The 19088-nt window shown below is 34.3% G+C and overlaps 1 protein-coding gene across 1 annotated transcript in view; it reads right to left on the minus strand.

Moving 5' to 3' along the window:
• The window catches only part of spz5 (spatzle 5 Toll-1 receptor), a 38721-nt gene extending 30795 nt beyond the window's left edge, over positions 1–7926 (minus strand). The window contains exon 1 of the mRNA XM_074171105.1: positions 7663–7926. Within this exon, the coding sequence (XP_074027206.1) occupies positions 7663–7692 (30 nt within the window). The 5' untranslated portion in view covers positions 7693–7926. The remainder of the gene's footprint in view (positions 1–7662) is intronic.
• Positions 7927–19088: the final 11162 nt, after the last annotated feature.

Consider the following 19088-nt stretch of genomic DNA (forward strand, 5'->3'; position numbering starts at 1 on the left):
TTGAAATGTCAATAAGGTAGTTTATATAACTTATGAAATCACATTTCCCATTGTCACTCTGTATGAATTTATTTGAAGAATCAAATAGGTAAGCTCGAAGAAAGTGGTGCCTATTTACATAATATATGCTAGCTCTAATGCCACAACCATTATCGTCTACAATATTTAATGACTCAATAATTGGAAATGAACTTAGCGGGATTTTCTTATTGAGGCTCAAGGTATTACAGGTTGAAATAACGAAATTTCGGATTCGCATTGAGAGTAAGGTTTTTTGAAATGATTGAAAGGTGTATTACACAAAAACATTCACTATGCGAATTAATTCATTCATTTTCCAAACAATGTTGTTTTCGTTTTGGTTGGTTTCCAGGGGTCTTGCCGTGGTCTTCTTTGGTTATATTCTCTAAACGTTTCAACTGCAACTGCGCCAGTCATCTTCAGTGGCTTGGTATCAACTGAAACTGAAGCTCTCTTTTCTACCGTGTCATTTATAGTGCTGACTTTTGGCGCACTTTCTGTAACGGCAGGTTCGCGTACTTTCAGAGCTTTGAGAATATGTGAAAAAAGGTACGTCGTAGAAAAGGAAAATTCCGTTCCACCAAGACAATGCACTGTCTGACACGAATTACGGTTTGAACTGCTTGACCACCTACCTTACCAGATCTAGCCTCAATCGACTTCTTTTTGGTCCCTCATCTGAAAATTGCGCTCGGGGAACAGAGGTTTTCATCAAATGAAGAGGCAATCACCTTCGTAAACAATTATTTTGCATATTCATGATGCACTGTTTGGAACCTTTGGTGTTGTAATGAATATTACTGGAGTTTTTTCCCAATACCAAATCGTTATTTGTAACACCTCGACACATGTTTCGATCATTAGTAATGAGATCTCATTAGTAATGAGAGTATTGACCCTTTCGTAGTAGTCTGATTTATCCAGAATTACTACTTTGTTACCTTTGTCGGCTGTCAAATAAAAAAAACGTCCTTTTCTCTCACGACTCTCTGACGACTTTGTTTCCATTTTAAATGATAGATGTCCATCAATAAAATTCACGTATGAGTTAGAAAATAATGGAAAACTACCATTTCTTGACGTTTTGGTAATGAAGGAGCCAATATGTAGGGTTAGAATACGATATATTTAGGAAAGAAACAAGCACGTGCAGATATATTCCTGACAGTTTACATCACTGTGGACAGCACAAACGTGCTGTAGATGACATAATAAGGAAAAAGAAGTTTAGGTTAAGAATGGACGAAATCTCGACTTTCAGAAAGGACAAAAACCAAGATAAATACATCTCAGTTCCATACCACCAATATACGAGGAACTTTCGAAAGATTTTCAAGGAACTAGGTATGAAGGTGGTTTTTAAAACAAGTCATACACTACAGAGCCTTTTGGGAAGTCCAAAAGACAAAGTCGAGAATACGGAAAAGTATGGAATTTACGAAATTGAATGTAAGGACTGTGATGCAAAATATTATGGACAGACAAAAAGATCTATTAAAGTAAGATATAAGGAACATAGCACACTTAAAATATGGAAGACCTGAAAAATTAGCAGTAGCCCAACATATTTTGGAACAAAACCATTCCATAGACTTCAGTTCATTAAGATTAGTTGGACAAGTTAACAACAATAGGCAACTAGATGCCTATGAGAGTGAGTAAACACAATAATATTATGAATAACGATGACGGACCTATACCAAAGAGCATACTATAGAGCTTGTTGAAATAAAATAATGTTGTTTGGTTTACTGATTACTACATAAGGACACATTGCAAAAATAAATTTGGATAGGCAATATTGTGAAATTAATTATATGGCTGACAATTGTTTTATATAAACATATATTGTAAAATGATAGTTAAGGAAAAATTGTAAAATAAATTTAGGTTGGTATACCTGTATGGTTGGTACTCCTGGATGGTTTACCAGTACGGATTACCTATATAGCATAAATAGGGTTAGCTCGCATTAGTTTCTAGTTTTAAACTTCCTCTATGAAGATGATCACTTGGTGATCGAAATACGTGTCGAAGTGTTAAAAATAACGATTTGGTGTTGGGGAAAAACTCCAGTAATATCAATTATTTTGCAGAGAAAAACGCCTAGAACTAAGATTATTGAATATTGTATTATTTTGATTATAATTTCGATTGATATGACATTGCATTATTTTTCGTATATCCTATGGATATCCATAAGCATGTCCTTCATGAATATCTACAGGATAATCCTTTCGAAGCAAGGTTATTCCAGACCTGAAAATGATATAAAAAAAAGATATCCACGGAATAACCCGAGTTAACTGTGTAACTGACATGTAAGCATATTGGTCTCGATATCAAATGTTTTAAATGCAAATGACATGGTATTGATCGATCCCAAGGGCTATGTCAAATCTTATCCCAGATTTCAGACTGGAAGGAGCCCTAATCAGTTTGATGGCTTATGTATGTAATCCAGAGCCAAATTTGCCCTGATTGTTTTTGAAGTGAAAGTTCCAGTTTTCTTTGTAACACTACTGTATGAATGTCATCTATTTCAGGCGATTTATATGGTTGAATTTATGGCGCATTTGAATTTCTGCAAATCAAAAATTTTCTTTGACTCTTTTGGGGGCCCCCAGTTCTGAATCTGTCCAGGACTACGTTGATAGTTAGGGGTTTTTGGTCCAGGAAGGCTCTCTCTCCTCCTGCTTCTATCTACTCCCAAGTGTTTGAATTTGGATTATTCATTGAGAACGGAGAATATTTGAAGAGTATCTCATAGAGTCCAATCCATACTTGGATTTGTCCAACCCCCTCGCAATGCTTTCTCCAATCTCTCTTAGACATCCTCAGAACTTTGTTGTGTTCAGTTAGGGACTTTTTATACTGGTCCCATTCTTCCCAATTAGTGCTGATAATAATATTATAAATTTGTCTATTGCCTTTTATAATTCGGGATTAGAGAACAAAAACAAATATTAATCATCGAAAATCACTTTATTGTTTTTCAAAATATTCCCCATGAAGATCTATACACTTTTGCATGCGTTTGAACCAATTGTCGAAGCACTTTTGCCACTCTGATTGAGGTATCTCCAAAACATGCATTCTGAATGCAGCAACCGCTTCTTCAGGTGTCGAAAAACGTTGACTTCTCAGTTTGTTTTTTACGTGGGGGAATAAAAAGAAGTCATTCAGTGCCAAGTTAGGACTATACGGCGGATGACTCATCAAATCGATGTTTGGGGTCCTCAAAAATGCAGTTGTTTGAGCCGATGTGTGAGAGCTCGCATTGTCGTGGTGAAGAGTGATCCCTCTTCGGCGGTTGGTTTTCCTGATTTCTTGGAAGACACCTGGCAAACTAATGGTTGTGTATCACTCAGAATTGACTGTTCTGCGTTATTCTAGTGGTACGGTTGCGACATGTCCAGTTTTTCCGTAAAAACAAGCGACCATTTGCTTGGAAGTGCTTCGTGCGCGAACCACTTTTACTGGATTTGGCTCGTCTTGAAACACCATTACAGTCGACTGCTGTTTACTTTCGTGCTCATACGCGTAAATTCACGATTCATCACCTGTCACGATGTCATAGACGTGTTTCAAAGCACCGCGATCGTATTTTTTGAGCATTTCCATCGACCAATCGACACGAGCCTTTTTTTGAGCAAATAATAAATTGCGTGGGATCCAACGCGAACAAATTTGTTTGACAGTCAAATGTTTAAGCAATATTGAATGCATGCTGGTCTCACTAATGCCTAAGGTTGTCTCAATCTCACGATAGGTCACATGACGATCTTGCAATATCAGTTCGCGCACAGCATCAATGGTTTTCGAAACAACAACTGATTTTGGACGACCTTGACGAAATTCGTCGTGGAGTGAACTACGACCACGATTGAATTCACCATACCATCGATAAACACTGGTTCTTGATGGAGCTTCATCGCCAAAAATTGAATTAAGTCCATCCATCCACTGTTGTTGAGTTATTCCACGTAGAAAGTTGTGAAAAATAATAGCAAGAAAATGTTCACGATTTAATTCCATTTTTGGGCCGTGATGAATCTTTTAAGTTTCTATAAACAACACTAGGGTTGCCAAATCCCGAAACATAAAAGGCAACCTATCGTATAGTGGAAACAGATCTAATAATAGATTTCTTATTTTCTCCTCTTTCAAATCCAACAGCTTACTGAATCATTTTTACTATGGATTTGGGCATTTTTCGTTAGTAGGTATCAAATAAATGAAAAATTCTTAATGATATTCTATCAAAATCTAATATCTGTTTTTTCAATAATTGCTAATAAGCTACAACATGGTAAGTTCCACATAACTTATAGTACCACTTGACGGTTTATGTTTAGCGTTGTCTGTTGTTATTGTTCTCTGCTAGAGTGTGAAATTAATTAATTGCCTAATGCATGCAGGTATTTTATTAACTGATCGCAATTGAATAATGGAGATTGCATTAAAAACAATGAGTGGTCTTTGATGACTTAACTAACACCTGTTCTTATGTTTAATGCGATATTTTCACTGATGAAGTAATCGCAGAACAAAATTTGGTTGAATTGAAATCACTTATGAGAAATTCAATTTTGAAAAAAGGATCGGTCATCAAGATTTGGTCACTTTTATTTCTGTGAGTCAGCATTTCATCTCAGATATTAAGCAATCCTTCAATGAACGAGTTGAAATGAAATAGTTTATGATTACAAAGTGAATGACCGACCTACAAGGTCGGTCAAAATTTGCATATTTTGGAGAACTAGAATAATTTTTTTTCAGATCGAAAATATCACTGGTTGTTTTAGAAATATTCGCCAAAAACTAGAATAGAATGGCAGAGGGACTTTCAATACTGTTTCCTATTTGTTATAAACTGCTATAAACCAATTTGCAATGCGACGTTTCGCATCGATGAAAAAAACTGAAGGCAAAAACCTTCAAGCCTGAAATCTACACTTATTGATTGAAGTTATAAGGAGGATTACATACAAGTTAGTGACTTGGCTTCGCACAGGTAGCAGAACATATACAACTACATTTTTTCTGTCATAGCTTGCCATGAAGGAGACTACCGTTTTTTCTGAAGGCCGTGCTTTTGAAAATATAAGGCCTGGAAGTTTCGACCTTCAGAAAGTTCTAGAATGGTTCACAATATGCGATAGAATTCTACAACATTCTGGAACTCTCCAGGAACATTCTGGAATTCGGTGGAATGTTCAGGAATTATCCTGGAACTAAAATCTTGTGAATGGTGACCAAAATCAGTTGAGATCTCAAAAAAAACATCTATACTCTATATGCCTATTGGCATATTACAACAATTAGGTTGAAAAAAGATCTGTTCCCGATGAATGCCGCATAATTTGACCTGGGGCTCGTGTAAATAGGTGTATAGTCGTAGTAAACGGTATTGTGCAGTCTTAAAGTTGGCGGTACCCTCAAAGGCCAAAAAAATCAATACATAGAAATGAACCGGCAACAAACTAGTCTATGTAGACTGCAGATTTGGCGGTTCGTATTGGATAATTTTTACTAACCGAGTTTTATGATTGGCTGAAGAGTCATAAAATTAAATTTGAAGTCATGTTACTGTGACGAATAGAAACCGGGAATGCGGGGTTGGTTATCGCAGTCGTGTTCAGTTAAGGAACTTATCGCGATTTGAGTGCTGAAATTCGATATTGGTGCAGTTATAATTACTTAAAATTTTTGTTATCTGTTTGAAATGTGACGTTTTTGGACAAGTACTAATAGTAATAGCAAGTGTGATAACAACGCAGACTTTTTACAGTGTAGTGATTCCAATAGAGATGGTTAAAAATACGAAAAAGAGATAACAGTGAATGAGATTCGAATGCATTTGAATATTGGAACACAGAGAGTATATTTCAATGTATATAAGAATCTACATCTCAAGATTGGTTTCGGGGGAAACAAACTATTACAAGCAACATCAGATTTGACCGAAATTTTTTTCTCAACTGTACGTAAAATAGTCAAAAACAAACCTTATGAACGCAAAACGCGATGTGATACAGGATTACCAAAACCTTTAGATGTTCATCTACTAAAATCATTGAAAAAAACAATATACGACTGTTACAAAAGCAATGAGATTCCTACAACTGAAATCATAAGGAAGAAATTGAATACTTTTGGCCATAACGTGAGCTGCTGTGACAAATCTCTCCATAATTGAATAATGAAACTAGGATTCAGATTTAAAATAATAAACAGACGTCAAGCAGTTATGAAAAGCAGAAGAATAGCGGAAGTGCATAACAAATACTTGGAAGAAATAACCAAATATAGACAAGAACAATGGCAAATTTTCTATTTGGACGAAACTTGGTATGACACTCACACGAAAGAGTGGACTGATGGTTCGAGAATGTGTACGCCTAACATGCCTGCAAATAAAGGATCGTGAATAATCATTGTGCATTGCGGAGGTAGTAAAGGACTGCAATGTTGACTATCATAAGAACATGAAAGATAATATTTTCGAGGAATGGTTTGAAAACACATTGATCCCAAATTTGGATGCGAATGACAACCCTTCCTATCATTCGCGACAGCTCATCAAAGTACCGAATAAAAATTCAAGGAAACATGTGATATATTTTTCAAAATAAAGTTTATGAAGATCAAATCGTGAGGTGTAGTTTTTGATATTTGAAAAAGTGTATGCCCTGGAAAGTATTGCTGAAAAGTATAGGCACACCATACTGTGTTTTCAATTCCTGTTTTCAATCCCATCGAGTTGATTTGGGGAAAATTGAAACAAAGCATCAGGCGTAAAAATAATTTTCCAAAATTTGATTAGAAGGTAACAGAGCTAATTAAAGAAGAAGTATCTAATATTACCGAAAAAGACTGGCAGAAAAGTTTTAAAAAAATAATTTTAGTTGAAAAAGTCTATATGGAGATTGGACACTTCCACATTGATGGTGGAAATGAATTCATCATTGACAGTGATAGTGAAACAGAGAACATGGAAGAGGAATTATCAGAAGCTTCCGAAGAGAGTTAGTGAAGTGTTTTTGAAGCTATCGATTATATATATATATATATATATATATATATATATATATATATATATATATATATAATATATATATATATATATAATAATATATATATATATATATATATATATATATATATATAATATATATATATATATATATATATATATATATATATATATATATATATATATATATATATAATATATATATATATATATATATATATATATATATATATATAGTTATTGTGATTCTTATATTATCAGAAATGATATTGAATAACGAAAGTAGGTGGCACTATATTGTTTACTTGAACTATACCATATCGAATAAACGAAACTAATTACAACTAAATACACCACGATACAAGTATAATTCATGTTCTATAACTTTCTTAGCAGCAGCTAATTTGAAACGAGAATTCTGAAGATTATTAGCAAGAGAGGTTGAATAAATATAGTTTCAACTGAGCCTTGAAAATCTGAAAACTCCCCATTTTGGATACAAATTTTGAAAATTTGATACTTGTAAGGTGAATAGTTGGAAAACCAATAAAAACAATTTATTTCATACACGTTTTTCTTCAAGAACATATCATTGCACTTACAAAAAATATGATTTTCATTTCCGAAACCATTTCACTGACCACTGAAATCACTTGGCAGTTATTTGAATTTCAAGATCGCGCTGGTACCGAAAGTAATACCGAACATTGAGAGGCTAAAATATCTTCCTCTAACATCGCACGCACTTCTTGCTGAAGACACCGATAGATTGTAGCTCGCTCGAGGATTGTCGCTGAAGAACTCAAGAGCTTAGGACCTACTTCGGCAATTAGAGGGGGCTTCGGGTCATACCCGTGTGTGGCACCGCAATGAAAGTGATGGTGAACGGATATTAGGGCAATACAATTGACTCCTTCAGACGATCTAATTGCAATAGCAAATGGTAATGTTTAAATTAATGTATTGGGAGCAAGCTGCGCGCTGGTTACCAGCACGTTTTTGATAATAATAATAATAATAATAAATCTTTATTTTTCACTTAAAAAGCATGAATGTATGAATAAATTCAAGCAGTAACGGACAAAAACGTCATAATTAATATAGAAAATAATTTAAATGTTATGAACACAATCATGAGTTATTAATATAAAAGAAGAAAAATATATATTTATATAGAAATATAAAATAATGATAGAACCAACCGACTCAATAAAAAAAGACACAACAAGAACATATTAGAAAAAGGTTAAAAGTGTCATAGTACGGATGACAAATGTTATTTGAAAACAACAGCACAAATATAACATTTGATTGTCAAAAAGAAAACATCTTTATAACATATAGTATTATGTCATAAATTCACTAATACTAGTATTCACTACACTAGTATTTTAATACTTTTTTGTTGATGATGTCCTATACCTATCTCTATCTGTTTTCGAGATAAAAAATAAATTGTGCTGCATATGGTCCAAAACATAGCCTTAATTGAAATTAAGTACTTCAGTACTCTCAATTAATGAAAAGTTGATATTTTGATGATAGTTTGGAAAAACTCGAAATATTCAAATAACACCAAGAAATCGACTCCATATCATACAGGGCGTGCTAAAATTACTATTACTTCCATTGTGCATAAAAGTAGTCGATAGTTCATTTTTTCAAATGAAACCCCCTGTATATTACTCGATAAATTGAAAGATGGTGAAAAATGCTTCAAGATGATATACATATCCCTATACCTAAATCGTCAAGTTTTCCTAATAAAGCCGTTTTGTGGAAAAAAAGTTATTCACGTTTTACCGTTTTACTTACAAGTGTTGAAAGTGGCATTTTATTTTGTGAGTGGGGATTATTGCAAAACGAGCGTCAGCAAGTGGAGCAAACTCACGAGCAAAATAAAATCACTTTTAACAAATGTATCATACAATTTTTTTTTGTATAACGTTACTGCTGATAATAAAAAAAATTATAGGGTCCATGGGATTTGAACACACGATCTTTGGATTACAAGACATGTTACAACTATATACGCCAACTCACGTTATTTTAGGGAGGATTATTGGTTAGTCATGAAGGACTTTCTACAGTTGGACTGAATACTACTTTGTCATCGTCAGTAACTTCACAGGGATTTAATATTACCAATAGCACGAACTGCATGTGTGAACTTTTCTAAATGATTTTTTGGTAGGTGTTCTGATTGAAGTGTTTCTATAAGAGATTTTCAATAACAGTTGTACAAAAAGTAATTTTTAAAGAATTTGATTTCTAGGTAGCCGTGGAAAAATCAAGCTTATGACAGTTTGGTGCCTTTTATAAGTAATCGATGAATGGTTATTGACGGTGTTTTAAAAAATCGCCAAAAATGAATGCAAATATTGATTATTCAAACGAAGTTTTTATGAAATTATTTATTATACACGGACAGTGTGATCAAATCATTGCCAGAACTTGTAGAAAATTCAACCAAATGTATCCTGAATTAACACCAATGAACGAGAGGAAGTTTGTAAGATTACAAAATAATTTCCTTAACTATGGCTCCATGTTAAAAGCGCCTTCAACATTACCAAAACCTGTTACTTCAAATGAGGACAATACTGTTAACGTTTTGGCATATTTTTATGCATATCCAGAAGCTTCCATTCGCAGTGCAGAAAAAGATTTAGGTGTATCACATGCTTCAGTACAACGAATTTTGAAAAATCACGGAATGCATCCGTATAAATTTACCAAAGTTCAAGCTCTAAAAGCAGAAGACTTCGAACGTAGAATGCATTTTTGTGAATCCCTTTTGATTCATACACAGGAAGATCGGGAATTTTTGTCAAAAATAATTTGGAGCGACGAATCAAAATTTACGAGGGATGGTATTTTCATTAGAAGGAATAAACATTTTTGGGCTGATCATAATCCTCATGTTACAGAAGAAATGGGTTTTCAAGAAAAATTTGACCTGAACGTTTTCAGTATTCTGAAGAACAATAAAATTAGCTTTTTTATTTATGAAGACACACTGAATACAGAGAGATATCTCCAAATATTAAGGACGACTGTAACCAATTTTTTGAAAATTTGTCTTTAGAGGAATATAGAAATTCGTGGTTTCAACTGGACGGAGCGCCAGTTCATTCCACCCAGGAAGTTTCCAGAAAACTTGACGAATTCTCCGACGATCGTTGGTTTAGGCGTTTAGGGCCGTGGGATTGGCCACCGAGATCACCTGATCTCACGCCACTTGACTTTTTTATGGGGTGTTTTAAAAGAAAGGGTATACAGTACTCCAGTGCCTACCAAAGAAGAATTGCGACGGCGAATAGTGCGGAGTATTGAAGATCTGGATCCCCAAGAAATTGAAAAAGCAACCACAAGTCGCGTACAAAAAAACATTTTAAAGTGTTCAGAATGTAAACGACAATATTTTCAGCATTAATTGTGAAAATGTGATATTTTGTTCACAATTCTGGTATTTTGAATTATCCTATTATGTTACTGTCTGTACTTTCACATGTTTTAGCTCACAAAATCTTACTTTTTACCTAGAAATGACTGATTTTTGGTACAGTTGTTCCCTGGAAACTTTGAGCCATAGTTAAGGAAATTATTTTGTAACCTTACAAACTTCCTCTCGTTCATTGGTGTTAATTCAGTATACATTTGGTTGAATATTTTACACGTTCTGATAATGATTTGATCACTTTGTTCATGTGTATAATAAATAATTTCACAAGAACTTCGTTTGAATAATCGATATTTGCATTCATTTTGGCAGATGATTCGAAACACCGTCGATAACTCTTTGTGAATTACTTATAAAAGTAACCGAACTGCTATAAGCTTGATAATTCCACTGCTACCTAAATCCAAATTCTAAAAAAAAATAATGTTTCTAGATGAAGCGACTTTATTGAGAAAACTTGACCTGTATAATATGGAGTCGATTTTTTGGTGTTATTTGAATATTTCGAGTTTGTCTAAACTATCATATTAACTTTTCATGAATTGAGAGTACTGATGTACTTAATTTCAATTAAGGCTATGTTTTGGACCATATTTAGCAAAATTTATTTTCTATCTCGAAAACAGATAGAGATAGGTATAGGACATTATCAACAAAAAAAGTATTAAAATACCAGAGCGATTCCAAAAATATATTAATATACAGAGTGTTCTATTTAAAAAAATAAAGTTGCTAGGACTTTTTGATGGAAGTGGCAACGCCGCAATGCTGAAAATATTTTAGATCGATAGAACAGGTAAGGAAATGTGGGAGGTGAAATTTTAAGAAAAATCATGTTTTGCGTTTTCCAGAAACGTCTAACCTACCATCGACCGTGAGTCACGCTGTATAAATGGCTTTTTTGGTATAGGTTAGTTCTGTGCAAAGCAGGCACCAGAAGATTTCAGGATCTAGTGTCATATTGATGATCTGTTCTATTGAAGAATTCATCTTTATGTTTGCATACATATATACACAGTTCATACAGATACAAGCCTGTCACAGTTAAGATCTTTAGTCGCTTAAAAGCCTCTCTACATGACTAGTCCTGCAACAATTATCACAGCAAATTTTTGCAGAGCGAAAACATGTGACCAAGAGGTACATGTACTCCAGTCAAGAATACCATATCGCAGATGACAGTTGATGTTTGCATAATAAACGATTAATAGTATGTTTTCGTGACAATGATTTGATAAGAACTCTAAAGCATAACATTTTTTTCTTAACTTTTTACAAAGTATATCGACGTGTGGTTCCTAGCACAATTTATAGTCGATTGTTAGTCCAAGCAACTTAGTCGTTTCACTAGCATATATTTTCATGTCATTGTCCTTGAAAATTTGAAACTGTTCCATAGCTCCCCTCAAAGTAAATTCCAACAAAGAGGTTTTAGATACATTAACCGTTAGAAGATTCATTTCGGACCATTCCATCACTTTAGTGTATACCATTTCTGATGTTATCACAAGTTCAGTAGTATCTTCACCAGTTATGAGTAGATTTGTATCATCAGCATATGATATTATTTGGACTTCAGAGATGTCAAGAAGAAAATTAATGAGATCATTAGCATAGATTGAAAATAACAAAGGTCCAAGAATTGAACCTTGGAGAACTCCCTGTTTAATATTGAGAGATTGGCTCTGATTTGTGTTGATGATTACACTCTGGGATCGATCAGTTAAGTATGATTTCATTAAATTCGAGGCTACACCCTTTATACCATATCGCTCAAGCTTAATCAATAAGTGGTCATGATTAACACAATCAAAGGCCCGAGAAAAGTCAATAAATAGCCCACAAATCTGTAATTTTCCATACAAGGCTGTTATTACATTTTCTTGAAAATTATATAAAGCAATTTCAGTACTTCTGCCATTTGTAAAACCAAGGTGACTTGAAGATAGCAGCTTATTCATAGTTGAAAATGAAAGCAGTTGTTTTCTTATATTCAACTCATGAAGCTTGCTAAAGCTTGATAAAAGACTTATTACTCTATACTTTTCAGTGGAGTGGGGGTCACCTTTTTTATATACTGGGTTTATAAGCCCAGACTTGAGTTTGTCTGGGAAAATCTCTTTTTCTACTGACAAATTTGTTAGATAAGCCAGGGAAAAACTCAGTTCATGACTACATTTCTTAATAATATTGTTATATAGCCTATCATGCCCACATGAATACGTGTTTTTCAGGTTATGAATCAAATCTATTACCTCAAATTCAGAAATTGGGGAAAACATAGTGAACTGAACAAATAGGTACCTATAATTTTTTGCGTAAATTCAAGATCAAGTCCGATTTTTACTGGATTGGGTGTAAAATGATTATTGAATTTCTCGACCATTTCTCTAGTGGATAATTCTGTTACTTGGTTGGGTTTCTTTTTTATTTGGTTAACAAACTGCCACGTGGCTTATGTTTTATTAGTTGAGTTGGCTATCCTCAGATCGATTGTTTTTTTTTCCATTTTCTTGCAACTGTTGCCTGTATCTTTTTGTTGATTGCTGACTGATATCTCTATATGATGCGTCAACGTTCGCTAATTGAGAATATAATGTAACCAAATCTTTTACTTCGATAACTTCATCCGGTACTATGATTTTCTTATAAATTGATCCCGATTTAATGGGTCTCATAATAGCTCTGAAAAAAGGTTGGTTTGGTAACAGGATCAATTAAAAAAAAACAATTGTTTTCCTGCCGATGTAACCCCCTTAATAAAAAACACAGGAATACATTTCAGACATTATATTTCAGTATAATACCCACTGCCGAAAAATAACTTTTTCAATGTGCAGGTTGGTGCTGTTTCTTTGCAGCAAAATGAGTACTATTTCGGTTAGTGTTATTACTTACTTGTAAGTAATCTCAAATCGGAATCCAGTTGTGATCTGTTTCTGTAATCATTTTTGATATACAGGGTTTCATGATGAGCGTTAATTAGCCGTTTCTGGAAAATTATTCAACGGATCAACCTGAAAATTCCACAGTATGCATAAGTCAATATGACCTACACTCCTAAAATATTTCAGACGAAGCGGCGTTGTCGCTTCTACTATAAAGTAGCGGCTTCTTTGATTTTTCAAATGGAACACCCCGTATATAATATCATATTATGATTCATTATCACTTTGTCAACAAATTCATATACTATTTCCCTATACCTATCTATTACCGTTTAGAAGATATAAATTAATTTCGATATTTTTTTACCAAACATGAACTTTTATAAATGCTGATAATCTTGAACTCTCTTACACTAAAACGATCAAATTTGAAATGGAGTGGAGTGATACTATGAGGATCTTCACTCCGAGTCATATTTTCATTTGCCTCATACAGGGTCTTCAAAAAATGCAGATACTTTGAACTCATGAAAAAATGATTGGAACTCAATTTTTTCAAATGGAACACCCTGTATATTTCAACATTTTTGAGCTCTACATCCAATTTTAGATTAACTTCTTTCAGATAATACTATATGCATATTAATTTATGCATACTATGTAATTTTCAGGTTGATCCGTCAAATAGTTTGTAAGAAACGGCTAATTAACGCTCATCATGAAAAGCCCTGTATGTATGTAAAGCAGTGGCATATAAAAAATCAGTAAATCAGTTTCCTGTACCGTTGACCAGCCGATGATGATATCTGAAGTATCTGTGTTGAAAGGGTCTACTATCCAATTTATATTTCTGTTGAGTTTTGGAAAATAATCCCGAAAAGACGACTTCAAACCGCGGAGATGTTTAATCATTTTGTCTTTTACTTGCATTGGAAACATTTCCCCGCCAGAGGATTTCAAAAACGCTACCAGTGTAGAAAAGGGTCAATCTTCACTGTCATAGTTTCTATTTTATCTTGTAGACCTAAGTTCAGATCGTCAAGAGCACTGAAGATGTGAGCCAAATATGCGACCATTGTGAGCCATTAAAAGTTATTGAAGTGATCAGATCAGAATTCTTAAAAAAAATCTGATCTCATTTCTCAGCTCAGCGGAACAGAGATGAATAGACTCTGGTCCAGGGGAGATTTTTTTATTTTCTTGTAGAGACGAAATGTACTACTTTCCATAATGAAATTTAAATTTTTAAATTGTGCTGAGTGAAATTGGTTTTGAACCCGTTAATAAATGAATAAATAACAAAATGTAAGACAAATGAAGACAGTCCAATTTGGGATTTTCACAGCGTAGAACATTATTTTCATTGTCTCTGAACAAATATGTAACAGGAACGAAATTACAATAAATTTGCCGCAGTCGAAAATATATCGAATTCAGAAACTTGCAAATCGCCTAATTTTGTGTCGTTGAATTTCGTGCCGTGCATAACATGACAAATCAAAGAAATTAAGCATTCACCATATTGTGGACGAATCGCCGCGCCGTTATTTTGCAACTTGACGTTGTCTACATCTTCAAACAGAAAAAACGGATTTGTGTAATGACTCGACTACCAATGTCGTGTAGCCGCCCAAGCACAAATTGCGGACAACTTCGAAAAAAGACCTAACATCAAATCATCATTATGCTCAGACGAAGGTGAATACTTTCACTCACGTACTGTACAATTACATTTACTAGAAAATACGCTTTGTGAATGAAAACATTGAAGTAATACACAGGGTTCACTAATTAATGAGGCAATAACAGATTTAGTTCAATTATACAACGATATTTACAATGAGTATTGAGCCATTCGTTTAGAATCTTCGAGGTAAATTCTTGCTCATTGCAAGGAAAGTTATTACTGTGTCAAAATGTTTCAGAAGTATCTGGGTCCCCATTACGTTGATAAGTACATAAAACGTTTTTTCATATGTTAAATAAAATATACAGGGTGTAACTAAATAACATATGACATATTGAACATTTACTATGATTTCCACATGTTGTATGTTTTGTTATTAATAAATTAGTTTTGTTCATTACCCTTTAATCGTTAATGCAGGTACTAACTACGAAATAACAATAAATCCAGTTCGCATTTATGACGATGTATCTCTGTAGTTGTTCGTAAAATAATTTTTTGCTGCGAACTGGTTTATTCTGGGCAAAAAACCCAAGAAACATTTTTGTTTAGAATGAAACAGGCTATCGGAAATAAATTTTTAAATGGTAAACAAATAATAAGACAGAAAGTTACATGGGAAATACATTTTAGGGGTTGCGTTTTCCACACCTTACAACCATGGGGTAAACCAAATAAATTTCTGGCTAAGTGTCTTTTTGGTAGTACAAAACGTTGGGTTAATTTCAATATTGTAACTTTTTCAGTACTTGTGAAAAAAATTGTTATACAAATTTTATGTACCCCCTTTAAGGGGGTGTATCTTAACAAGGGATGATCCAATGAAATTTCTTTATGTGAAAGATTCTATCTTTTTTCGATGAGGAATCACCTCCTTAAATGTTTTATACTTATTCAGTTACACCCTGTATTATAGTAGTAACTGATCCCTCGGCTTTCATTTTTTCGAAAGTTGGGAAATTTTGCTGGTGGGGTTGGGAAAATTTGGATTCCCTCTCCCCCTGGTTTTACTTTTCACTACGGCCCTGGTTCCAATGAATGTGTGACCTCTCATTCTCCACAACGCAACGGTTCCAATATCTCCCGGAGCGTAAGACTATAAAGTAAGGTCGATGGATATAGGTTGGGACTGATCATACTAGACATGCCGACAGCAAGTTATGTTCTTCGTGGCAGGTCCTACACCTGCAGTCAGGGACCTCTATAACCATCACGCGACTACTATAGACCAAGTTGTTGAAGACACCATCCTGGCAGGTCATGATGAACCTCTCAGTTTCCGACTTGAGCCAACATGACCTGAAGAAAGCGAACGCTTTGGGTGCTTTGATGAGCCGGGATCTTCAATGTTGTTTTATATATCGGCTCAGCCTTGTGTTGAGGCAGGAATGAACTCATCTCTACGACTTTTATGAATGTTTTTTGCTGAACGGGTTCTAACACCGTGACAGGTTTTTGATCCACTCGTTCAGTGTCGAACACTGAACCAAGTTCATCCGCTGCTCGAGCAGCTACCTTAAAGAATTTCACTAGTTCGGACTTCCATTGTCTGTTATATAAAATGATTTGAAATCCCTGAAAAAAATAAAAAGAATTGAAAATGAATAGCTGAAAATAACAATTATATTAACCAAAATAAACCTGAAATGAAATAATAGTGAAATAAAATACAAGTAAAAATAGAACAATTGAATAAATTAAAATAAAGAAATGAAAAAAGAAAATAAAAATAAAAAGTGGAGAGATTCCAAGTCACGTTAGTTCACGACGTTTCGAGTTCGCATCCTGGACCATCTAGATGGTCCAGGATGCTTTCATCTACGTGCTGGTACATGCTTTCCGTAACTCCAGCATCGTCCTCTCCTGAGGAGAACCGTTGAACATTACTCTATCTCGAAATTCATACGGACAGCATTTTGGGGGAGAATGGACACTAATTTGTAATATGTCTCGGCACAATCATGTCGCTGGAATTGCAAAGACTGTTTCTCAAAAGCTTGGAATACTGTTTCGAACCAGAAAACTGTACAATCCCCAGCAACTTTTGATGCTGTATAAAGCTAAGATCAGCCTTATTTGGAGTATTATTCATATGGAGCTCCACTCTTAAGCAAACTCTGAAGCTGCTGGATTCCATACAGAAAAGAGCCATCTGCCTGATTGGAGACGCGAACATCATTTGCAACCTTGATAGTCTGGAACATCGAAGAAAGGTTGGACACTCAATTTGTGAAGTTTACGATAAATGTTACATTTCTCATATCATTGTAAATAGGTAGTCACAAAAAATGATCCTATACAGTTCAAGTGAATCTTTATGCAGTGCTAAATATGTACTGAAAAATGCATCAATTGAATTTTAACGCATCAAGAGATTTACTGAAGCCAAACACTTATTTCTCGCGAATGATTCCTCGAAATGTTCGATACCTATTTACAAATCTTGCGGTTTTTTACGAATGTGACTGTGAGACCTTGTCAACTTTTATGACCTTGCCTGAAAAAATCGAACCTGAGCAAGGCTAACTGATTTGCAAGTTATTCAAGACATACAATAAAAACTAATTATATCTCAGACACTAGCACCTGTTGTGGTTTGTCTCGATTAAACTGTAACAAAAAGGTCAATTAGTCAATAAATAATTTTTTAATCAAAAAGGATATCCGCCTGTGCTAAATAATTATTCGGATACCAATTTCAAAGGTGATCAGTCAGTCATATATATACATACAACATATAAATTCAAAACGTTAAAAACAGACACTAGTGAAAAAGTACTATGTTGTAATAAATGCAGTAAGACTTATTTAGAAAATAACTACATTAAATTATCGTTTAGCTATTCCTGGCGACTATAGTAACACTTTTCAATGAGCAAGGATTTAACACGGTTTTAGAACACATTTTCGGATTTCAGAGTTTTAATCGAAGTTGGCAGATTATTATACAGGATGATCCCATTATATAGGGGTGATTTTTGGAATTAAGTTGTCATGTGGAGGGGTATTCTCAATTGATCAGCATGAGGTGTATAAATTGTGAGAGGATCCATTAGTTGTGAGAGTTGTAAGATATTTTCTAATAAAAACTACACATTTTAAAATATACACTGCTGGGACAGATAGCAATTTCATTCTTATGAATACTGGTTTACAACTTTCACGATATTCCATGTCAAAAATTAGTCTCAGAATACGTTTATGTCCTATAAACACCCTGTTAAAATCCGAACCGCACCCCAAGACATGATGTTCAAGGAAATATGTTAAAAAACCATTGCATAATAGATGCTAAGTAGACTTTTCTGATCTACACAGTTTTTCATCAGCTTTATTGCAAAAAATGCTTTATTGAGTTTCTTGCAGACACCATCAATATGAGAATTCAAATTCAAGGCTTCATCCACAATTGTTCCTAAACATTTTACTTCTTGTGACATATCGATTTCATCAATAGAGAACACTGCGTCTTGAGTATTATTATTTCTGTTATAAAACTTCATTGTCAATGATTTTGAGGTGTTCAAGACTAGTCGGTCGCGTTCACACCAAGAAGTGAATTCATCGATAATGATAATAATTTTGGTTACCACGTCGTCCATAGTATGTCTAGTGACTGTAACAGTGGTGTCATCTGTAAACATCGTTATGTGGCAGTCCCTCACATATTCAGGCAAATCATTGACAAATATAATGAATAATAATGGTCTTAAAACTGAGTCCTGAGAAACAGCATGCTCATCTGACATGGTGCCTCCATATTTGACTGACATACAGCGCCCCTTCATATAAGAGCTCCCCAGGGCTCTCACCGTGACCTGCTTTTCTTCAACTCATTTATCAATAATATTTCACTTTTTAAAGAATGTAAACTTTCCCAGCCGGAGATAACTGTGTGAGAGCTATTTCCGGATTTTTTGGCCGTAGTCTGCAAGTTTCCTAGCCTAACGATTCGTCTACTACTGCGGTAGACATCATCACAGATGATGT

Source organism: Leptinotarsa decemlineata, unplaced genomic scaffold (assembly GCF_025532065.1).
Source record: "Leptinotarsa decemlineata unplaced genomic scaffold, Ldec_3_MD MMD2_tig00000008_RagTag_RagTag, whole genome shotgun sequence".
NCBI lineage: Eukaryota > Metazoa > Arthropoda > Insecta > Coleoptera > Chrysomelidae > Leptinotarsa > Leptinotarsa decemlineata.